Genomic DNA, 24,752 nt, shown 5'->3' with positions numbered 1-24,752 from the left:
ATTTTCCTCTAACATCAACATACTAATGTCGACTGATGTGTCACACCCAATGTTTCAAGCACTGTTATTTTAAAATTGCTAATTCTCGAGTTCGCTCTCAAACTGTTAAGTTGACAAAAACAAATTAATTTTCAGATGTGAATGATTAATACATCAAAAACAGTATGACAGTATGACAGAAATTAAAAAAACAAGTCGTTTTGTGTAATGATACTTAGGCTCAATACTCAATAATCAAGAGGCCCGCGAATGACATCTTATTACATCCGGAGTTTGCAAAGCGTTTTTTTAATGGATTGTGTCAAATCTTTGGCTTCATATCAGGAATAGTAACTGAACGGAAGGTTCATGTGAAGGGAGCAGATAATGTACATTCAATAACAACCAAAAAAAAAGAAGCAAAAATGAAACAAAATTTTACCACCTAATATAAGAGGAAAGTAACCCTTGATGGCCATGGCGAAAATGAAAGCTTCCGATAAGATACCACGTGGTTCTAATATTGTGGCTGCTGCTTTGGTTCTTTTTTTTGTTTGGTTGTTTATTTTGTTTCAAAGAGGGGCACGTTTACCTGAAAAACGTGTTGAGAATTCTTCGAAGTAGCGGTGATATTAATTAACCGAACAATTTTTTAAAATCTTTTTGTAGAATTGGGTATTGCAATTGTTGAAGAAAGGTTTTTCTTATCTTATCGCTTGATTTCTAGATCATGGACAGGCATGGTAATTTCTCATATACCACTGTTACTATTTGTCCAACTTTCACGCGTGTTATCAAGTGATCAGAGAAGGGATCATTCATGCTGTAGAACAAAAGGAAATTTACTACGTATTTATTTCGCATCCTGAGCACAATGGGTTTCCAGATAGCCGCAGTTTGCCAACATGCTAATCTTGGCCTCCTTAAACAACTTACATTAGTACAATTTCAGAAAACCTTAACCCACATCGTTCCATGCATGTTGTTTCTTCATGTCGATAAAATTCCACTCAGTTTCATAGAACAACTTGAGAGATCTACGGACCTAACCTAGCCTCTGGGAAATATTTTGATAATAGATACTTGTAATCCGATAAGTTAAAGTTCCTCATTGATAGAAAGAACTGGTTAGAAAATCAGCTCAACAGCTCGAAACAGATTAAGATATTTGTCTAATGAAAAACAAGTGTCATTTGGGAAACGAAATTAGATTTGGAGGCTTTTCTGTAAACGATATCATGTCGCAGCTGATCAGTTAGAAATGCAATTTCTGGAAATTCAATGAACGACGAGGGCTACCCTTGACAACCAATCCTAGAGTTGAGAAAAAATATGGATGACTCTCCAGGACCGTGCTTAAGAGCTGCTTAACAGCATTTTCCTCTAACATCAACATACTAATGTCGACTGATGTGTCACACCCAATGTTTCAAGCACTGTTATTTTAAAATTGGTAATTCTCGAGTTCGCTCTCAAACTGTTAAATTGACAAAAACAAATTAATTTCAGATGTGAATGATTAATGCGTCAAAAACAGTATTACAGTATGACAGACAGTACGGTATGACAGTTTAACAGTATGACAGACAGTATGGTATGACAGTTTAACAGTATGACAGACAGTATGACAGAAATTAAAAAAACAAGTCGTTTTGTGTAATGATACTTAGGCTCAATACTTTCTTTCACTTCCCATTGGTCTGTTATGCTATAGTGACGTGGATATTCTAACCGTTATATATAAATAACATTGTATCACTTTGTATCATATTGGCATTACTCGGATCGAATCCGGACAAGCAATTGCCAAAGTTGAATACACAAAAACAAAGCTAAGGCGAAGAAGGAAAGCAATGGTGACGAAGGAAGTTATCTTCCTACTTGTAATTCTTACTGCAGCAGCAGTAGGTGAGTAATCAAGCCACTCCCAGCTATTTTAAGTATTCCTCCAATAAGTAAAGGCCATTTGTGATTAGCTAAGATATTCTAGCTCAACCTTCGTCCGCCAATATTTTTAACTTTTTTTTTTCTCGTGTCAAACTAAGTATTATTATTTTAACTATAAGTTCCAAGTTTCCCATGCAAACTTTACGGATTGCCTTGAAATTTGATCCAAAAAAAACTAACCTAAAAAAACCGCGTGAGGGAATTCCGTTTTTCAAAATGGATCTCCTACAATAGCCTCCGACGTAACACGGATCGATGAAATTTAATCAGCAAGCTTGACGGATAAATTGCAAAGCAACCAGTAAGGACATGGAAAAATCCCCATACGGCTGTGGAGACCAACCTCTGTGGATTGAAATTCTGCAGAAGTTTTATTGGTGCGGTCAGATTTGATATGCAATTAATTCGCTCAAAGAAACATTATCCATTTCGAATCGTCACGCCCCATTTGGTTTACGATTAGATCAAGCTAAAACGAAATAATTTTAGCCGAAGAGTACAATTCATAACCTTTCTATAGATCTAAAATTTATGGTGGTTATGCTTCAAATAGTGCGTTAAATATATATTTTTTTTGCGAAGGACACCCACGAAGGTCTACGAAAGTCCGAGAAGGTCTACCGTATCCTGTTTCATGATTGAACAGACGAGAAGAATACGAATAATTATCATATTCCACATGGCCATGAATTTGTAAACCATTTTGTAGCGAGGTGTCTCGTTGACATTTTAATGCATTTTGGCCCAATCAAACTTCAGTAAGCGTCTGAGAAGCACCTCCTTACAACCGCCGCAGACAAAGCCTCTAAGGTTGTCGTTTTTATGACTACCGTCTTTCATCATTTTCCTCGAATATGCGCCCGCGTTCCAATAAGCGCCCTCCCTTGAATATGCGCTAACCTCTTAGCTAGGCCATAATAGCTAACTGATTGATTGACTAACTTGCTTGAAATACCAGAATTGTAGTTCCTTTATCGTTTCCAATTGATATGTCCCGGAAGGGTCACTTTAGTTATCGATATTAGGTTTTGGATTTATATTCTTAACTTTAAGTAAATTTATGGGCTTGTGCCATCTTATTTCAGTTACATGATAAAAGTTAAGCAAAAGAACTAAAACTGATTACGCTCGATGGACGCTTAGAAATTTTTTTTCTTTTAATATTCTTGTGAAGCAAAATTTATCAGGGTATGCAAATACTGCTGTATACATTGTTGATTATTATTATCAAATTATTATCATGACACCGATTTGCCGAACTGGTGAAATTTTGACTCTTTGTCACTTGTATTTCTGCAGGTTTCTTATGGCCCTCGAAGGTCTGCTATGAAAAATACGGCTGCTTCTACAAACATCCTGGAGTTCATTGGGGTTTGATTACGCTCAGGCCAAAATTACCACAAAGCCCATATGATGTTGGCACGAAATTCACAATGTTCACAAGAAGTGGGTCTGGGGAAGTTAATGATTTTGATAGGGATTTACTGAGGGCGGCTAAGTTTAACATTTCGCGACGAACTATCAGCTTGATTCATGGCTGGCAGGGTAGGTAATACGAATGGTTTCAGATGGGGCTCTTAAACTTGGAATAACCGAAGGCTTGAGGGCTTGAGCTTGAGAATTATTAGTAATTATAATAATACTTAAAGAGGGTAACCAACTCGTCAGGGTAGTTTTCAGCGGGGTCTTTAAAACAGGGCGTATTAAGTTTCAAGACTCAATCGTTTACCCGGAAGCTATTCCATACAAGTAATACGGTAAAGTTATTTTTCATTCATTCATGTTTTTGGACATCCCGTATGGATCCATGAAAAAGAAGCATTCCTGAAACTGAAAGAAATATGTTAAAGGACTCTACGAACCTCAGATAACTCGAGTCTAAATAAAAGCTTTGACTATTTATGAGCTTAATGTCTCTCCTGGAATAAACGACGGACTTAAATTTTCTTTGTTCTTCTGCTCGTGAAAAGTGAATTCACTTAAATAATAGTAATATAAGTAATAACATTTGATGAGGGAACCCAGCGGTTTTAAGCGGGGCCTCCTAAAAAAGGAACGTATCAATCTTCAAGACTTGATCCATTAAACGGGACTTATTCCATGGTCATTTTTCGTTCATCCATGTTTTTCGGAAATCCAGTATGGATCCAATATAAAACACTCTGAGAAACTCAGAGTCTAAATGTAAGTTATGACTAGTCTTTAGCTTAATCTTTCTCACAAATTATATCACATCTAGGTAATCCAAAAAAGTGGCCATTAGAAATGAAAGACGCACTTTTACAGCGAGAGGACTGTAATGTGGTTGTGGTGGACTGGTTTAAAGGAGCAAAGAAAGGTTATTTCCAATCTGCAGGAAATACTCGACTTGTGGGGGCTATGGTGGGGGAGCTTATAAAGTTCCTGATTTCCAGTGTTGATGGGTCACCTGAATTGGCCGAGCGGTTTTATGTTGTAGGAGTTAGCCTTGGTGCTCAGACGGCAGGATATGCTGGAAATTATCTGAAGGAGAAAGGCATCAAGCTCGGGCGTATTACAGGTACTTCTGAAGAAGGAATATTGATTCCAGCCCATGGATACTTCTTAGATTCTTTAAAATAATCAATCACCTCGCGCTCCATGAAAACTTACTGTCAAATTGGAAGAACCGTTGAAAAAAAGTCCAAGATTTGTAAATTAAAACAGAAGCAAGCGCAGGATGAGCAAAAATATGGGGCCGGAATGCTTTATTTGAAGTGCAAGATATCGTCCAGTCCACATTTTTGTTCGCACTGCTAACCAGGCGTAATTTTGCTCGAGCGTAAGCGACATTTTCAAGACTAGCCGAATATGTTCGCAGGTCTCTTTTGGGGATTCTCCTTGTTTACTTTGTCGGCAATTCATCTGGGAAATAAATAAATAGAGGACTGCTTTTAGATTGTATTGAATACATTTTACGCCTTAGATTTCAAAATTGACTCGTTACAATCAGTAATACGGTCCTTACTTACTCCTTATTTTCAGGATTGGATCCAGCGGGACCCCTTTTCACCAAAGTCGACGACATTCGCTTCCGATTAGATCCAGATGATGCTGGATACGTTGACGTCATACACACCGACATGCCACCGCGTGGCAGTATTTTCGGTCTCGGGATGCGCAGAGATGCTGGCCACACCGACTTTTTTCTTAATGGCGGCGTCAGGCAGCCTGGCTGTAAAAAACATGAAATAGACTTCGGTAGGTTACTTTGCATGAGGGTGAAATTAAAATGCTATTTACCGCAAGAAAATACAACTTGATTCGTCAAGCAGCAAGTTAAGGAATACTTTAATCGTTAAACAAAAGGCTATTATCCTTGTCATTAACCACGTGTTCGCCATGAAGGTGAAACGTGCTTTTTCGTTCGTTAGGTTTTGAACAGCACTTTGCACTAAAAAGTTTATGAAATTCGCTGTGAGGAGATCGAGAGGGGTCAAATATTCGACAATATTTCCTTCAAAATCAAAATTTGTGACTCTCTTAGGAAGGCGCCCAAGTGGGACAAGGCCGTACTACGTAAAAATAATCAAAAGGCAACAGGTGATCACTTAAGCCTTCCTGCGCCTGCCTAGAGATTATCATTGATTATCCTTACCAGAAATCAAAGGAGTGGTCCTTCCTCTCTTCTCCCTTCATTTCTTTCCATCTTGACACATGATCTGCCTTGTTTTGTTTGTAGTTTTGCCCTGCTTTCTTTTTATTTGTGTTGCTATAATTTTGACGGTAATACTTACATAATCGCAAAAAAAAGAAAAAAAAAAAAGAACTCTTAGAAAATACAGGTGAGAGGAGGTTATATTTTTCTTTTTAAATCAAGTGGTGTAAAGTAAACGATTATCCTGATTAAATTCTTTAAAACGCTGAACATGAAAATGTCTCCAAATTCATAAGATATATTCAAGACAACGCTCTGTGACCATGCGAGGTCTGTGGCATACTACTATGCCTCAGTACAGAATCTATGCTCCTGGAGAGCATATCCATGCCAGAGCTTAAACGACTGTGAGAATGGAAAGACAACGGCATGCATTGGCGAGTGCCCCTCTGTGGGATATGGTGCCGACCAAACGAAAAAAGTTGGAAGATTTTTTCTGAGAACAAACAGCAAAGCTCCTTTTTGCGGTACGCGGGTTTCTCCTGTACTTGTAGTGTGAAGAACCGTTAAAACAGCCCACATTATCAATTAAACTGCCATCTCAAGTTGCATTATAGCTTTATATGTATTTAATCCATGATTTTTATAATAGAAGCAAGTCTGCTAAGACTGCTGTTTCAGTTTGCTGATCATTGATAATTGGCCTAATCATATTCTACTATTGTCCTCGTTATTACTTTTGATTATGGATGATAAGTGATGAACTGACCTTGACAGTTTGCAGAAAGAGAAATTAGAAAAAAATACTTAAAACTTCCGCATCCCAGATTTCGCTCTAACGCTTCAACCAACTCGATTACGAAGCCATTCGTTGGGCTCGAGATTCTATAAGGGTGCCTTATGATTTCAACGTTGAGGCTAAGAGCGACGTTTCCCTTTACCTCAAATGCTGTTAATTGGTGGACATTCTGCTTTGTTTGTGAACCTAACAGAGGAATTATTGGGGTTTTCTTGCTGTTTTTTGTTTGTTTGTTTGTTTGTTTTTTATGAAGATGGATTCCATCCATCGTAGCAGAATAGAGAAAAAAACCTAAGAAAACAATAAAGGACAATTTCATGCATTGATTCTTTTTTTTTCTTCCTTAGGTTTGCCCAGAAGTTCCAGAGTGGAAATTCACCATGTCAAGTTTAAGGATTGATCAATGATTAAATTTCCTTTCTTCGTGAATTGTGTTTGATTTTGTTTTACTTTGTTTTCTGGATTGTTTTCTTTTCTAAAACATTAATAAAGGCACGCCTCTAGAGGTTATTAAACAAAATAATTTTTAATCTTTCTGAGGAAAAGCTTTTTGAATTGTTTAATAGATACCTGAACTAGTCTAAAACCAGAAGTTTACCAGTATAAAACGATTCTTTTAATGCGTGACCATTGCGTGACATATTGACACGAGCAGCGTTGTCAGTACCTCTATTGGCCAATCAGATTGCGACATTACTACTAATTGCGGTGAAAATATATTTAGACATTGAAGTAGATTACAACTAGGTGTTTTCTAAAATGGTTCAATCGATCGACAACCTCAGGTAGAGTAAGCTAAGTAATTTGCGTTATTTTCTTAAGGTACAAAGCACAATGGCTTAAAAAAGATCGAAAAATTGTCCAGTAACAGTAATTGCTACATTTGTTTTAGATCCAATTTAAAGCTCTTTCTGCAAACGAAATTATGTCACAGCTGATTAATCAAAAACGAACTTAACACTATCATCCTCCAACTCTTGAAACGGCCAGATTCAAATTTTGGAGACTAAATAAACAGCTAGGCCTCTCCCTAACAAACAAATTCTCAAGTCGAGAAAAATCCACTAATGATTTTGCTTAGACCAAGCTGGCTTGATCTAATTATAGAAAAGGTCATAATTTCAGTAAGTTCAGGAAGGAACTCGTAAACATTAAATACAACATAGCCACAAGACCTAAATTATTCTCAAATCTGACATAAATTATGAATGCTAGAAAACTAGTGATCATCATTTGCCTTAATGGCAGTGAATTTTTAAATGCACTTCGTCAGGGTAGCTTCCTAACCCCAGCCCTAACCCTTAACGTGCAGTGACGTAAGTAGTGACGTACGAATCTCAGACGCAAAAAAAGCTTTTGAGGTCGCTTTTTTTACAATGACTTGAGTGGAATCATTACATCACACGAATATCGTGGCAACTGTGCACACTAGCGTCCTTGCGTTCTTTCCTTGATTCCCTCGACACGCGAAATTCTTCGTATTTCTTGTGTCCTTCAGGTATTTTTATTCTAAACCCATAGTAAAGTCGGGGAGGTGGGGGGGGGGGGGGGGTTTGTATCATCATCTTAGGCGCTCACTCTCCTCCCTGAACATTTTGAAATCATTGTGTCCAATTAATTGACCGGTAACCAATGGGGTTCAGTTTTTTGCCTTCCACCCGTGAAAAGTGAATAAATTGACATAAATATCAGTGAAACAAGCTTCAAGACTAGATCCTTCAAACGGAACTTTTTCAACACTCTTCATGTAATTCTTATTTTAAGTCATTCACTCGGCTCTGTTACCATAACTGATTCGAACTAACTAGGTAGACTTCTAAAGAAGTCCAAATATGCCTCAGCTTAGGGACGTGCCTACATGATTTAAAAGTTTCTACTTCTGATATCCTCCTTTGCCATAGAATACTCTTGAAAATATAAGTCCGTGAGCATAGATAGTTTGTGCTGACAATACAAAAAACCATACAAGTAGGATTTGTGATGTAAAGTTAGAACTAACCTTAATCTTGACTAAATACCTGTCTTTTGAATTATATCACATCTAGATAATCCATAAAACTGGGCCTTTCTTGGTAAAGACGCACTTTTACAGCGAGAGGACTGAAATGTGGTTGTGGTGGACTGGTCTATAGGAGCAAAGAAAGGTTATTTCCAGTCTGCAAGATTTTAAAGACTGATAAAATTACAAGTGCCTATTTACACCAACTTGCACGAGAATAATCATGTGATTACGTATTAATAATATACATGAAAAAATACGAGATAGCTTATCACAATTATGCAGAGACAAAGCGCGCGCATCAGGTGCAAAAATAATTTATTTAAACCCTGCAAGCGACATTGTGCGTTCGGTCATAACATCCGCGTAGGATCAAATCAATAGTATACAATGATGTTTCCACATTTTTAAGGCGCAAAAAAGTTCAAAGTCCGGCTAAACAGTTCAAGGAATTGTTCAGTCTGGTTGGTTACTTCTTTGCATTGAATTTACCCTCTTCTGCATTGAATTACCTGAAAACTGCATTTATCCTAATCAATCAGAACTAAGTAACTTTTTTTATGTATCTTAATAATACTAAAAAAATGAATAGTTCCCTAAATTGAATGGGATTGAATAATATGTCAGAACCATTTATCTCATCCAGTTTTAGTTTGAAAGAAATTAATAAACATATGCTATTTTTAGTTATTCTTAGTGAGATTTTAATATTTCTTTCCTTATCTTTATATTTAATCAAATTTTTTTCATGATATGAATGAATCATTCGCCAGAAAAATTTTTCTTATTCAGTCACAGTATGATAGAGATAAATAATTATAAATATGAGCCATTTGATTTTAAATAACTTTTCAGAATTTTTTTACAAGATTTTATTTGGTGAAAACTATACTTTAATTTTGATGATAGTGTTTTAGGTCTTTGGCGCAAGTCTTTCCCGCAATATTTTGTAATCCTGCCGCTGTTTTATTAACAAGTTGTTTTATTTTATGCATACCTTTTAAAGCTGTTGTCACCTCTAGCCAGCTGTTTCAAACATTTCAAAATCTTTTGGTTTACATGCATCTGAAACTTGTTCGACTGCGGAGGGAAAGTTAATATTTCAACGCTCTAAATATCACCAATGTTGTTTAAGAAAACTATTGGGAAGAAAAATATAGATTAAAAAAACCTTAATCTACCCACCTTGAGCAATTGGCAATTAAAAAATTGAAATTTTTTTCATTATTTTTTTTAATTTTTTAAACAATTTTTAAGTATATTTTTTGATTAATTTTCTAAAACAATGTTTTTAATTAATTTTTTGATTAAACTTTTTCAGCAATGTTTTTTAAAATTTTTTAAAATTATTTTTAAAAACAGATTTTTTATCAAATTTTTTAAAAAAGTTTTCTTATTTATTTTTTTATTAAGTATTACAAACTAAACGCCTGTATTTATAAGCCATAGTTAGCAGCTATACGGGGGCCAATGACCAAAAAGGCTTGGCCGGACATACAAATAGGAACAGGTGAAGCTGTTTTAAATTTTTTTTGGGCGGGGTGAGAAAACTATTTGAGTGCCACGGTTTTAGCTAAAACTGTCATACTGTAGCACATCCAGCGCCAATATGATAGACAGTATGTGAGACATTAGGAAAACTGGTTGTTTCGTTTAATGGTATTCAGGCTCAATGCGCACTTCTCATTAGTCGATAATGATAATTTTTTAATTAATTTTTAAACTAATTTTTTAGCAATGTTTTAAATTAATTTTTTAATTATTTTTTTGAATAATTTTTTTTAAAACTGAACTAGTGAGCAGCACTCTGCGAACAGTAGTTGTAAAACGTCTCTATTCTCCGACGCGTTTCGTCTAACTAACTCCAAATTTTTTGGGCGAGGTGAGAAAAATATTTGGGGGCCACTGTTTAAGCTAAAACTGTCATTTTGTAGCTTAGCCAACTACAGTATAATAGACAGTATGTCAGACAGTATGTCAGACAGTATGTCAGACGTTAAGAAAACAACTTGTTACGTGTAATGGTATTCAGGCCGAATGCACCCTTTCCATTGGTCGGTAATGACGTGAGAAACGTTTAAATATTGGGGAATATTGCAATATTTTCAGATAACTCTGTACTACTTTATAGGATATAAGCAGTACGCTGGTCGAATCGAGACGAACAACTTCTACTCAAATCGAAACAACAGAAACAAATCTGAGGCCAAAGGAAGAGAACAATGGTGACGAAGAAAGTTATCTGCTTGCTTATATTCCTGACTGCAGCACTAGAAGGCAAGTAGTCAAGCCACAAGTGGTCAATCATTTCCACCTTTATCAAGTATGCCTTCAATAAGTAAGGAACGTTCGTGTTCGCTTAAGATATATTAAGTATTATTAAGTTCAACCTGATAATGTTCGGTAGTTTTTCAGTGTCATTATTGCACGAACAAGTAGACTTTGTGTTGGATGCAAGGATTTGCCCCAAAAATAAACAAGTTCTTGTGGGTAATGTTCATTTGGGCCTTGGCTCGAATCTCACTTTTATATTTGGCACCCAAACGAAAGAATAACCTTTGATTTAATTCAACTTCCCAAGATTATCTTATCAGAAGTGCCTTTCTTTTCTTTGAGTATCCTTAACATTACATACATACACATGATTATCTGATCTTCTCCTCATCTTTTCTTCATCTTCCTCTTCTTCATTTCCATATGTACGTGGCAGATGCCACGCAATATAAATCAACAAAATTTGCCAATAACGCTATTTATCCGCGGGAAGTCATGAAGTGATCTGAGAAAGCTCTTTTCACTGATTAAATATCTAGCTTGAGGTAACGGGACTTGAGTTTAATTTTTGCTTCGAATTCTATCTCGCGAAAGGGTAACTTTTAATTTGTATTCGAGAGCGAAAATATCCCATTGAGTTTTTTTATTTTTTTACATAAGGCACGGAATCGAGACAGCATTTGTTTTAAAGGATCTAATGAAATATGGGTGCGACATAGATGTAGTAACAAAACTGGGCGCAAAATTTCGAAAAAAATGTTTGCTTGGGAAGTTCCTTTAATATTCAGATGCAACCCAAGTTATATGGGTATGGATACGGAGAAGTCCATACTCATGACACCCTGCAAAAAAATCTTACAAGGTCGCTGTTTTAATTTCAATCACATCTAACTCTAAGCAGATTAAAGAACTTTCCTTTTATTCTGTACGCAATCAAAAAGGTACAACTTTTCACTTTGAAATAGGGTACTGGCTGCTGAACAGGATTAGAATGATACTGGAGAAACAGACCCGATTTTATTAAATGCAACTGTAAAGTCTCTCAGTATATTTACAACTCATAGCAATCCAGGAATTACAGTGACATATCCGGTGTAACATTAATAATAGCAAAGATAATTTGGCTGCTACCCGTCAGAAGAAAACCTCTTGTAGTGGGGAAACCTGATCCTCTCCCACCTCTCCCAGATAAGACCTCGAGGGAGAAAGGTTGCTGAACTATATAAAAAAAAAGAAGTTTGAAAAATGGATGAGCTTGAGACAACAGAAGAACCAGTCTAGAAAAATTTCTCTCAGTATCCCGCTAGAACATGCCCTCTTCGATGTTGTTTCGCAATTTACAGTTTAGGTGGAAGGTGAAACGGTAACTTACTGATGTTCAACGAACCGCAACAAATAACAATATGACATACGTGACTCCTTTCCTTGATTCCGTCACACACGAAATTCTACGTAGAAATATTCCAGGATTTTCCTTCTGAATAAGAATAGAACAGTTGTTTACGCGCTGGTAACGATAACGATCGTTTTGTCGGATGAGCTAGAAACTTAGATGTATGGTTTGAACCAAAAATGTCAGTGTGTACACATTTCACCAACCATACCACATACCCAAGTATTTGCACATAGTGCAGCCCTCTATGAACATCACAAATTTCCCATTATTTGTCGAATTAGGTTTTTGATTTATGCTCTTCTCTTTAAATCAATTTATGGGCTGGTGCTATCTTTTTTTAGTTACATGATAAAAGTTAAGCAAAAGAGCTAATACTGGCTACACTTGAACGATACGGTTTAAGAGTTATTATTAATATTTTGATGATGATGATGATAATCATTATCATTATTATTATTTATATCAATAGGATTGTTATTATTATTTTTGCTGTAAAGCGCTGCTGATCAGCGTATTTTAATAGCGCTATATATTAGTTGTTTATTACTAACAAATTATTATCATGATGCTGATGTGCTGAATAAGTGAAATTTTAACTTTTCGTTATTTGTATTTCTGCAGGTTTCTTATACCGCCCGGAGGTCTGCTATGAAAAATACGGCTGCTTCGATCAACATCCTGGAGTTATGTGGAACCCCTTCGTTAAGCCATTCTTACCACAAAGCCCGACTGAGGTTGGTACTAATTTCTCCATGTTCACCAGGAATGGGTCTGGGGAAGTTAATGACGCTGATATAGATAAACTGGAGGCGGCTAAGTTTAGCATCACGCGACGAACTATCTTCTTGATCCATGGCTGGATGGGTAAGTAATACGACCGCTTTCAGCTTCAGCTCTTAAACCTGGAATTAATGACGGACTTGAGTTTTTTTTTGTTCTTCTGCTAGTGAAAAGTGAATTCACTTAAATAATAGTAATATAAGTAATAATATTTAATGAGGGAACCCAGCAGTTTTCAGCGGGGCCTTCAAAAAAAGGAGCCGGCGTATCAAGCTTAAAGACTTGATCCGTTAAACGGGACTTATTTCATATTCATTTTTCGTTCATCCATGTTTTTCGGAAATCCAGTATGGATCCATATCAAAACACTCTGAGAGCCTCAGAGTCTAAATTTAAGTTATGACTACTCTTTCGCTTAATATTTCTCATAAATTGTATCTCATCTAGATAATCCAAATAACTGGCCCTTAGAGATGAAAGACACACTTTTACAGCAAGAGGACTGTAATGTGGTTGTGGTGGACTGGTCTAAAGGAGCGACGAAAGGTTATTTCCAATCTACAGGAAATACTCGACTTGTGGGGGCTATGGTGGGGGAGCTTATAAAGTTCCTGATTTCCAGTGTTGATGGGTCACCTGAATTGGCCGAGCGGTTTTATGTTGTAGGAGTTAGCCTTGGTGCTCAGACGGCAGGATATGCTGGAAATTATCTGAAGGAGAAAGGCATCAAGCTCGGGCGTATTACAGGTACTTCTGAAGAAGAAATATCGATTCCGGTCCATGGATACCCCTAAAAATTCCCAAGGAACCAGCCAACTCCATCAAACATTGTTGTAAGATTGGAGAAACCCTTGAAAAAACTCAAGACTCGTAAATTCAAACTTAAAAACAAGCACGGACCTGTGCAAAAATGTTGGTAATTCTTGATTTGAAATGTGAGATATCGTTAAGTCCATGTTCGTGTAAGCACCGCTACCTGCTGGGTGTAATTTTGTTCGAATATACGCGACATTTTCAAAACTCGCCCAGTTTGTTTGCAAGCCTCGTTCAGTTACTCTCCTTTTGCAACTTATTTGAAGTTTAGCTGGGATATATATAAAAGGAGTACTGCTTTTAGCTTGTATTGTATTCATCTTATTCCTTAGATTCTTTTTTCAGGATTAGATCCAGCGGGACCCCTTTTTACCTATGTCAACGATTCTAACTTCCGATTGGATCGAGATGATGCTGGATACGTTGACATCATACATACCGACATGCCACCGCGTGACAGTATTGTCGGTCTCGGGATGCGCAGGGATGCTGGCCATACGGACTTTTATGTAAATGGTGGCATCAGGTAGCCTGGCTGTGCGCAAAATTTGAAAGATCTGGGTAGGTTACAGAAAAAAAGTATAAAATGAGAGTCTCTCCAGCTGCATTACAGTGCACCTAAATTCGTAATAGCAGCAAGTCAAGTTATATTTTTATCCTTAATCAAAATACACTTCCCCCCTGTTATAAACCATGTCTTCGCCATCAAGGTAAAACATGCCTTTTCCAGCAGACTTTTTGTTTGTTGGGTTTCGAACAGCACAGCTTTCGACTTTAACTATGAGAAGATCGAGAAGAAATATTGGTAAGTGGCTTGAGGATGAAAAGAAAGAAGTAAGGAACCTCTTAAGGCACTGATATGAATTGTCTACACATTCTTAGGAGATATCTTCCATGAGACGGTCTGTGACCATGTGAGGTCTGTATACTACTACCATGCCTCAGTAAAAAACGAATGCTCATGGAAGGCGTGTCCATGCCAGACCGTGTCAGACTGTGAGGATGGAAAGTACACGGCATGTATTGGTGAATGCCCCTCTATGGGATATCATGCCGACGAAACTAAACAAAATGGCAGATTTTATTTGAGGACAACGAGCGAAGAGCCTTTTTGCGGTACGTGGGTTTCATTTGTTCATCTACACTTATGATGCAAAACCCAGATTAACTTGCCATCTCATGGCGTAGTATAGTTTTGCACGGGTCATGATTTTGTTTATTGAGACAAGCATGCCGTGACTGCTTTTTATTACCGAAGTTGCTTTCTGTTCTAAATTATTTTTCTAAAACTCTACCATATTTTTCTGTTTTTTGTGATCTCTTCAAATCCTAAATGCTATATTATCTTTGACTGTGGATGATGGGTGACAAAGTAAAAACAGGTGGGCTTGGAATGAAGGCAATTGCAAAAGGGAGAAGATTAAGATAAATTCGAGCTTGAGTGAGCTACGGGCACATGCATCCCAGATATTGGTCTAACGCTACAAGAAATAGGATTACTAAGCCCTTCATTTGGGTTCGAGATTCTTTGAGGTGCCCTATGATTTCAGCGTTGAAGCGAACAGGGATTTTCCCCTTGCCTTAAGTGCTGTTAACTTGTGAAAGTTACTGCATTGTTTGTGAGCCTGATGCCTGATGACAAATAAAAAGAATAGAGAACAATTATGTGCTATGATACCGTTTTTTTTTTTGGATCTTTAGGATTGATGAGCTGAAGTGTCAAAGTGGAAAGGATTGCTGTCCAAAGATTTAAAGAAATTCACCATGCCAAGTCTAATGATTGATCAAATATTAAATTGCTTTGTTCTTTGATTTGTGTTTCAGTTTGCTTTGCTTTGTTTTTTTGTTTGTATTTTTCTTTTAAGCAAAAATCTAGACACGCTTTTGTGGATTGTAAACCTGAAAGAATTTTCATCTTTCTCTAAGAGGGGGGTTTGTTACTTGTTTACGAGATATTTGAAAATAATAATGCCTTGAAATGAAAAGACAGATAGAAGGATACTGTGACAAAAATCACTACAATTTAACTATAGCAACAGGTATGCCTCACTTCTCTTTCCGGCATTGCTCCTTTTTTTGAAGTATAATGCGGCCTTTCTAACAGGATATTCAGGAAATGACAGTGAACCACCGTTTGACACAAATCGACCCACCTTGAATACAAAGAGACCCACTTTGGTCTGAAATCGCCTCGTTTTGCTCACAAATCGCCTCGCTCTGCTCACAAATCCACCCATTTTGCACACAGATCGACCCATTTTGCTCACAAATGGCCTCGTTCTGCTCACAGATCGACCCATTTTGCTCACAAATCGACCTATTTTGCTCACAAATCGACCCAAGAACGATACAATCCCAGTTACCATCATCGCGATTCGTCGTATAATCCTCTGCTGTTTTAGCATCGCGATAAATTATCGATTAACAATCCGCCATTGAGAACGTATCAATCACGCAAATGAAGTTTCAATTTTTCAAAGCACATTCTTTTTCGCAAAGACTTAATAAAAACGAGTGCGGAATTAATCATGCAATTCTTCCTTGTTTGCTTCATTTCTATTATGCCGCGAGCAAGGTCAGCTCTTGACAATAGAATGATCTTTTTAGCTTTTGACTCGCGCTGTCTGTTAGGTAACTTAGCGGGGAGACTTTGATGTTACAATTGTTGAAGTAAAGTTTTGCTATCCTAATCGTTTGTTTTCTGGAACAATATTACTAAGTATCTGTCCAATCTTCACGCAAGTTATTCGAAAGAAAACAGATGTCAATATCATACCCCAAGCCAACTAAAGGATAGTGTTTCTCGGCCTCTCCCCTCAATTAACAACGTTTCTATGAAAAGGATTATTGACTTTTATTGTGGCATATATGTTCCATATATGTTGTATTTCAAGACTAATAAGAGATTAAAGGACCTGACTTAGCGTCCAAGAAATATTGCGACAAAAGGTTCTCTTCATTTGTTAAGTAGTATCACCTCTATGATACGGGAAACCGGTTGAAAATTTAGCAAAATAGCTCGAAACAGATTAAAAATTGTGGGTGATGAAAATTAATTGTCATAGGTGATATATTTACAATTAATTTTTTTGGTAATTTTTTACAATTAATTTTTTTAATTATTTTTTTTGGTAATTTTTTTTAAAATAAGTTTTTGATTAATTGTTTCGGCGATTTTTTAAAATTAGTTTTTTTAAAAAAAAATTTAACTAATTTTTGATTTTGTAGCTCTATTGTTAATTTTTGAATTAATTTTAAACTAATTTTCTAGCAATGTTTTTAATTAATTTTTTGATTATTTTTTTAAATAATTTTTTTAAAACTGAACTAGTGAGCAGCACCCTGCGAACAGTAGTTGTAAAACGTCTTTATTCTCCAACGCGTTTCGTCTAAGTAACTCTAAATTTTTTGGGCGAGGTAAGAAAAATATTTGGGGGCCACGGCGCTAAAACTGTCATTTTTTAGCTTAGCCAACTACAGTATAATAGACAGTATGTCAGACAGTATGTCAGACGTTAAGAAAACAACTCGTTACGTGTAATGGTATTCAGGCCGAATGCGCCCTTGCCATTGGTTGGTAATGACGTGAGAAACGTGTAAATATTGGGGAATATTGCAATATTTTCTAGCAATGTTTTTAATTAATTTTTTAATTATTTTTTGAAACAATTTTTTAAAAACTGAACTAGTGAGCAGCACCCTGCTTTTAGTTGTAAAACGTCTTTATTCTCCGACGCGTTTCGTCCAACTACCTCTAAATTTTTTGGGCAGGGTGAGAAAAATATTTGGGGGCTACGGTTTCAGCTAAAACTGTCATTTTGTCGCTTAGCCAACTACAGTATGATAGACAGTATGTCAGACAGTATGCCAGACAGTACGTCAGACAGTATGTCAGACGCTAAGAAAACAATTCGTTATGTGTAATGGTATTCAGGCCGAATACGCACTTACCATTGGTCGGTAATGACGTGAGAAACGTGTAAATATTGGGGAATATTGCAATATTTTCAGATAACTCTGTACTACTTTATAGGATATAAGCAGTACGCTGGTCGAATCGAGACGAACAACTTCTACCCAAATCGAAACAACGGAAATAAATCTGAGGCCAAAGGAAGAGAACAATGGTGACGAAGAAAGTTATCTGCTTGCTTATATTCCTGACTGCAGCACCAGAAGGTTAGTAGTCAAGCCACAAGTGGTCAATCATTTCCACCTTTATCAAGTATGCCTTCAATAAGCAAGGAACGTTCGTGTTCGCTTAAGATATATTAAGTATTATTAAGTTCAACCTGATAATGTTCGGTAGTTTTTCAGTGTCATTATTGCACGAACAAGTAGACTTTGTGTTGGATGCAAGGATTTGCCCCAAAAATAAACAAGTTCTTGTGGGTAATGTTCATTTGGGCCTTGGCTCGAATCTCACTTTTATATTTGGCACCCAGACGAAAAAATAACCTTTGACTTAATTCAACTTCCCAAGATTATCTTATCAGAAGTGCCTTTCTTTTCTTTGAGTATCCTTAACATTACATACATACACATGATTATCTGATCTTCTCCTCATCTTTTCTTCATCTTCCTCTTCTTCATTTCCATATGTACGTGGGAGATGCCACGCAATATAAATCAACAAAATTTGCCAATAACGCTATTTATCCGCCGGAAGTCATAAAGTGATCTGAGAAAGCTCTTTTCACTGATTAAATATCTAGCTTGAGGTAACAGGACTTGAGTTTATTTTTTGCTTCGAATTCTATCTCGCGAAAGGGTAACTTTTAATTTGTATTCGAGAGCGAAAATATCCCATTGAGTTTTTTTATTTTTTTACATAAGGCACGGAATCGAGACAGCATTTGTTTTAAAGGATTTAATGAAATATGGGTTCGACATAGATGTAGTAACAAAACTGGGCTCAAAATTTCGAAAAAAATGTTTGCTTGGGAAGCTCCTTTAATATTCAGATGCAACCCAAGCTATATGGGTATGGATACGGAGAAGTCCATACTCATGACACCCTGCAAAAAAATCTTACAAGGTCGCTGTTTTAATTTCAATCACATCTAACTCTAAGCAGATTAAAGAACTTTCCTTTTATTCTGTACGCAATCAAAAAGGTACAACTTTTCACTTTGAAACAGGGTACTGGCTGCTGCACAGGATTAGAATGATACTGGAGAAACAGACCCGATTTTATTAAATGCAACTGTAAAGTCTCTCAGTATATTTACAACTCATAGCAATCCAGGAATTACAGTGACATATCCGGTGTAACAAAACATAATTTGGCTGCTACCCGTCAGAAGGAAACCTCTTGTAGGGGGGAAACCTGATCCTCTTCCACCTCTCCCAGATTAGACCTCGAGGGAGAAAGGTTACTGAACTATATAAAAAAAAGAAGTTTGAAAAATGGATGAAGCTTGAGACAACAGCAGAACCAGTCTAGAAAAATGTCTCTCAGTATCCCGCTAGAACATGCCCTCTTCGATGTTGCTTACGCAATTTACAGTTTAGGTGGAAGGTGAAAACGGTAACTTACTGCTGTTCAACGAACCGCAACAAATAACAATATGACATACGTGACTCCTTTCCTTGATTCCGTCACACACGAAATAAGAATAGAACAGTTTTTTACGCGCTGGTAACGATAACGATCGTTTTGTCGGATGAGCTAGAAACTTAGAAATATGGTTTGAACCAAAAATGTCAGTGTGTACACATTTCACCAACCATACCACATACCCAAGTATTTGCACATAGTGCAGCCCTCTATGAACATCACAAATTTCCCATTATTTGTCGAATTAGGTTTTTGATTTATGCTCTTCTCTTTAAATCAATTTATGGGCTGGTGCTGTCTTTTTTTAGTTACATGATAAAAGTTAAGCAAAAGAGCTAATACTGGATACACTTGAACGATACGGTTTAAGAGTTATTATTAATATTTTGATGATGATGATGATAATCATTATCATTATTATTATTTATATCAATAGGATTGTTATTATTATTTTTGCTGTAAAGCGCTGCTGAACAGCGGATTTTAATAGCGCTATATATTAGTTGTTTATTACTAACAAATTATTATCATGATGCTGATGTGCTGAATTAGTGAAATTTTAACTTTTCGTTATTTGTATTTCTGCAGGTTTCTTATGCGACCCGAAGGTCTGCTATGGAAAATACGGCTGCTTCGATCAACATCCTGGAGTTACGTGGAACCCCTTCGTTAAGCCATTCTTACCGCAAAGCCCGACTGATGTTGGTACTAAATTCTTCATGTTCACCAGGAATGGGTCTGGGGAAGTTAATGACGCTGATATAGATAAACTGGAGGTGGCTAAGTTTAGCATTACGCGACGAACTATCTTCTTGATCCATGGCTGGATGGGTAAGTAATACGACCGCTTTAAGCTTCAGCTCTTAAACCTGGAATAAATGACGGACTTGAGTTTTTTTGTTCTTCTGCTAGTGAAAAGTGAATTCACTTAAATAATAGTAATATAAGTAATAATATTTAATGAGGGAACCCAGCAGTTTTCAGCGGGGCCTTCAAAAAAAGGAGCCGGCGTATCAAGCTTAAAGACTTGATCCGTTAAACGGGACTTATTTCATATTCATTTTTCGTTCATCCATGTTTTTCGGAAATCCAGTATGGATCCATATCAAAACACTCTGAGAGCCTCAGAGTCTAAATTTAAGTTATGACTACTCTTTCGCTTAATATTTCTCATAAATTGTATCTCATCTAGATAATCCAAATAACTGGCCCTTAGAGATGAAAGACACACTTTTACAGCAAGAGGACTGTAATGTGGTTGTGGTGGACTGGTCTAAAGGAGCGACGAAAGGTTATTTCCAATCTACAGGAAATACTCGACTTGTGGGGGCTATGGTGGGGGAGCTTATAAAGTTCCTGATTTCCAGTGTTGATGGGTCACCTGAATTGGCCGAGCGGTTTTATGTTGTAGGAGTTAGCCTTGGTGCTCAGACGGCAGGATATGCTGGAAATTATCTGAAGGAGAAAGGCATCAAGCTCGGGCGTATTACAGATACTTCTGAAGAAGGAATATCGATCCCGGTCCATGGATACCCCTAAAATTCCCAAGGAACCAGCCAACTCCATCAAACATTGTTGTAAGATTGGAGAAACCCTTGAAAAAACTCAAGACTCGTAAATTCAAACTTAAAAACAAGCACGGACCTGTGCAAAAATGTGGGTAATTCTTGATTTGAAATGTGAGATATCGTTAAGTCCATGTTCGTGTAAGCACCGCTACCTGCTGGGTGTAATTTTGTTTGAATATACGCGACATTTTCAAAACTCGCCCAGTTTGTTTGCAAGCCTCGTTCAGTTACTCTCCTTTTGCAACTTATTTGAAGTTTAGCTGGGATATATATAAAAGGAGTACTGCTTTTAGCTTGTATTGTATTCATCTTATTCCTTAGATTCTTTTTTCAGGATTAGATCCAGCGGGACCCCTTTTTACCCATGTCAACGATTCTAACTTCCGATTGGATCGAGATGATGCTGGATACGTTGACATCATACATACCGACATGCCACCGCGTGACAGTATTGTCGGTCTCGGGATGCGCAGGGATGCTGGCCATACGGACTTTTATGTAAATGGTGGCATCAGGCAGCCTGGCTGTGCGCAAAATTTGAAAGATCTGGGTAGGTTACAGAAAAAAAGTATAAAATAAGAGTCTCTCCAGCTGCATTACAGTGCACCTAAATTCGTAATAGCAGCAAGTCAAGTTATATTTTTATCCTTAATCAAAATACACTTCCCCCCTGTTATAAACCATGTCTTCGCCATCAAGGTAAAACATGCCTTTTCCAGCAGACTTTTTGTTTGTTGGGTTTCGAACAGCACAGCTTTCGACTTTAACTATGAGAAGATCGAGAAGAAATACTGGTAAGTGGCTTGAGGATGAAAAGAAAGAAGTAAGGAACCTCTTAAGGCACTGATATGAATTGTCTACACATTCTTAGGAGATATCCTCTATGAGACGGGCTGTGACCATGGGAGGTCTGTATCCTACTACCATGCCTCAGTAAAAAACGAATGCTCATGGAAAGCGTGGCCATGCCAGACCGTGTCAGACTGTGAGGATGGAAAGTACACGGCATGTATTGGTGAATGCCCCTCTATGGGATATCTTGCCGACAAAACTAAACGAAATGGCAGATTTTATTTGAGGACAACGAGCGAAGAGCCTTTTTGCGGTACGTAGGTTTCATTTGTTCATCTGCACTTATGATGCAAAGCCCAGATTAACTTGCCATCTCATGACGTAGTATAGTTTTGCACGGGTCATGATTTTGTTTATTGAGACAAGCATGCCGTAACTGCTTTTTGTTACCGTAGCTGCTTTCTGTTCTAAATTATTTTTCCAAAACTCTACCATATTTTCCTGTTTTTTGTGATCTCTTCAAATCCTAAATGCTATCGTATTATCTTTGGATGATGGGTGACAAAGTAAAAAACAGGTGGGCTTGGAATGAAGGCAATTGCAAAAGGGAGAAGATTAAGATAAATTCGAGCTTGAGTGAGCTACGGGCACATGCATCCTAGATATTGGTCTAACGCTACAAGAAATGGGATTACTAAGCCATTCATTTGGGTTTGAGATTCTTTGAGGTGCCCTATGATTTCAGCGTTGAAGCGAACAGGGATTTTCCCTTAACCTTAAGTGCTGTTAACTTGTAAAAGTTACTGCATTGTTTGTGAGCCTGATGCAGGGTCTATTTTTTTGGCGTAGAATCACACCAGCGTAGCAGAATATGACACAAACTTAAAAAACCATGACAAATAAAAAGAATAGAGAACAATTATGTGCTATGATACCGTTTTCTTTTTGGATCTTTAGGATTGATGAGCTGAAGTGTCAAAGTGGAAAGGATTGCTGTCCAAAGATTTAAAGAAATTCACCATGCCAAGTCTAATGATTGATCAAATATTAAATTGCTTTGTTCTTTGATTTGTGTTTCAGTTTGCTTTGCTTTGTTTTTTTGTTTGTATTTTTCTTTTAAGCAAAAATCTAGACACGCTTTTGTGGATTGTAAACCTGAAAGAATTTTCATCTTTCTCTAAGAGGGGGGGTTTGTTACTTGTTTACGAGATATTTGAAAATAATAATGCCTTGAAATGAAAAGACAGATAGAAGGATACTGTGACAAAAATCACCACAATTTAACTATAGCAACAGGTATGCCTCACTTCTCTTTCCGGCATTGCTCCTTTTTTTTTAAGTATAATGCGGCCTTTCTAACAGGATATTCAGGAAATGACAGTGAACCACCGTTTGACACAAATCGACCCACCTTGAATACAAAGAGACCCACTTTGGTCTGAAATCGCCTCGTTTTGCTCACAAATCGCCTCGCTCTGCTCACAAATCCACCCATTTTGCACACAGATCGACCCATTTTGCTCACAAATCGCCTCGTTCTGTTCACAGATCGACCATTTTGCTCGCAAATCGACCTATTTTGCTCACAAATCGACCCAAGAACGATACAATCCCAGTTACCATCATCGCGATTCGTCGTATAATCCTCTGCTGTTTTAGCATCGCGATAGATTATCGATTAACAATCCGCCATCGACAACGTATCAATCACGCAAATGGAGTTTCAATTTTTCAAAGCACATTCTTTTTCGCAAAGACTTAATAAAACGAGTGCGGAATTAATCATGCAATTCTTCCTTGTTTGCTTCATTTCTATTATGCCATGCGCCGCGAGCAAGGCCAGCTCTTGACAATGGAATGATCTTTCTAGCTTTTGACTCGCGCTGTCTGTTAGGTAACTTAGCGGGGAGATTTGATGTTACAATTGTTGAGGTAAAGTTTCGCTATCCTAATCGCTTGTTTTCTGAAACAATATTACTAAGTATCTGTCCAATCTTCACGCAAGTTATTCGAAAGAAAACAGATGTCAACATCATACCCCAAGCCAACTAAAGGGTAGTATTTCTCTAACAACGTTTCTATGAAAAGGATTACTGACTTTTCTTGTCGCATATATGTTCCATATATGTTTTATTTCAAGACCAATAAAAAGATTAAAGGACCTAACTCAGCGTCCGAGAAATATTGCGACAAAAGGCTCTTTTAATTTGCTATTGTGTAGTATCACCTCTTTGGTACGAGAAACCGGTTGAAAATTTAGCAAAATAGCTCGAAACAGATTAAAAATTTTGGGTAATGAAAACTAATTGTCATAGGTGATATAGAATTTAATTCAGAGCTCTTTCTGTAGATGGTGTCATGACGCAGCTGATCAATTAAGTCAGGGATATGAGGCGAAGATGCTTAGTGATGACCACGATATGCTTAACTTTAGGTATTGGTCTCATATGAGCCATCTTCCATGCAAGTGGAAGTCTATTTTCAGCAATGCTACAGTTTGTGATCGAGGAGACATGGTATGCAAGGATATCAGTATACTCCTTTGGAAGCCAGTTGGGTATCTCGTCCGGCCCAGCCGCCTTTCGCGGGTTCAACTTTTCCAGTGCTGATAGTATTGCAGACTCGGATAGATCAGCGGTGTGCGTTCCTTTTCGAAGGGGCGGAATAGACTCCAATCTCTGAAAAGACTTCAGAGGTTCAACAAACGCAGAATTGAACATATTTGCGATGGCTTGCTCCGAAAGGCCTTCAGTGCTCTCCATATGATATGAATAAATTATTCACCAGAGACAAATAAATATGAGCCATTTGATTTTAAATAATTTTTCAGAATTTTTGTTCAAAAGATTTTAGTTGGGAAAGCTATATTTTAATTTTGATGATGGTGTTTTAAGTCTTTGGCGCAAGTCTTTCTCGCAATAACTGTAATCTTGCCGCTGTTTCATTTATACGTTGCTTTATTTTATGCATACCTTTGAAAGCCGGTGTCACCTCTAGCCAGCTGTTTCAAACATTTTAATCTTTTGGTTTACATGCATCTGAAACTCGTTCGACTGCAAAGAGGGAAAGTTAATGTTTCAACGCTAGAAATATCACCATTGTGGTTTAAGAAAGCTATTGGGAAGAAAAATATAGATTAAAAACACCTATATCTAGCCACTTTGAGTGATTGATAATTAAAAAAAAAATTTTTTTCTAATGATTTTTTTAATTAATTTTTTTGTTAATT

At 37.1% G+C, this 24,752-nt stretch overlaps 2 protein-coding genes and 1 long non-coding RNA gene across 5 annotated transcripts; 2 read left to right on the top strand and 1 right to left on the bottom strand.

Moving 5' to 3' along the window:
- The first annotated feature begins 1,671 nt into the window (after positions 1-1,671).
- On the top strand, positions 1,672-6,770 carry LOC113680643 (pancreatic triacylglycerol lipase). The gene is made up of 6 exons (XM_089180680.1): positions 1,672-1,887; positions 3,226-3,471; positions 4,166-4,465; positions 4,930-5,145; positions 5,839-6,069; positions 6,689-6,770. The coding sequence occupies exons 1-6, from the start codon at positions 1,833-1,835 to the stop codon at positions 6,739-6,741; spliced, it is 1,101 nt and encodes a 366-aa protein (XP_089036806.1). The 5' UTR covers positions 1,672-1,832; the 3' UTR covers positions 6,742-6,770.
- Positions 6,771-8,044: 1,274 nt separating this feature from the next.
- LOC149040822 (pancreatic lipase-related protein 2-like) lies at positions 8,045-22,591 on the top strand. Of its 3 annotated transcripts, XM_089180683.1 has the most exons (7): positions 8,045-8,485; positions 10,472-10,617; positions 12,632-12,874; positions 13,238-13,537; positions 21,066-21,281; positions 21,603-21,836; positions 22,481-22,591. In XM_089180683.1, the coding sequence occupies exons 2-7, from the start codon at positions 10,563-10,565 to the stop codon at positions 22,492-22,494; spliced, it is 1,062 nt and encodes a 353-aa protein (XP_089036809.1). In that variant the 5' UTR covers positions 8,045-8,485; positions 10,472-10,562; the 3' UTR covers positions 22,495-22,591. The 3 variants fall into 3 exon arrangements, with proteins under 3 accessions (XP_089036809.1, XP_089036808.1, XP_089036810.1); XM_089180682.1 differs by lacking the exon at positions 8,045-8,485 and having other exon boundaries at positions 10,429-10,617; XM_089180684.1 differs by lacking the exon at positions 8,045-8,485 and having other exon boundaries at positions 10,448-10,678.
- LOC149040821 (uncharacterized) lies at positions 18,771-24,634 on the bottom strand. The gene is made up of 3 exons (XR_016179251.1): positions 24,496-24,634; positions 19,848-20,032; positions 18,771-18,986 (listed from the first exon to the last, which is right to left on the bottom strand). It is a non-coding gene; the product is annotated as an uncharacterized LOC149040821 (long non-coding RNA).
- Positions 24,635-24,752: the final 118 nt, after the last annotated feature.

This window comes from Pocillopora damicornis, chromosome 8 (assembly GCF_964200805.1).
Source record: "Pocillopora damicornis chromosome 8, jaPocDami1.2, whole genome shotgun sequence".
In the NCBI taxonomy this organism is placed as follows: Eukaryota; Metazoa; Cnidaria; class Anthozoa; order Scleractinia; family Pocilloporidae; genus Pocillopora; species Pocillopora damicornis.
This window is presented reverse-complemented; position numbering and strand designations above follow the sequence as displayed.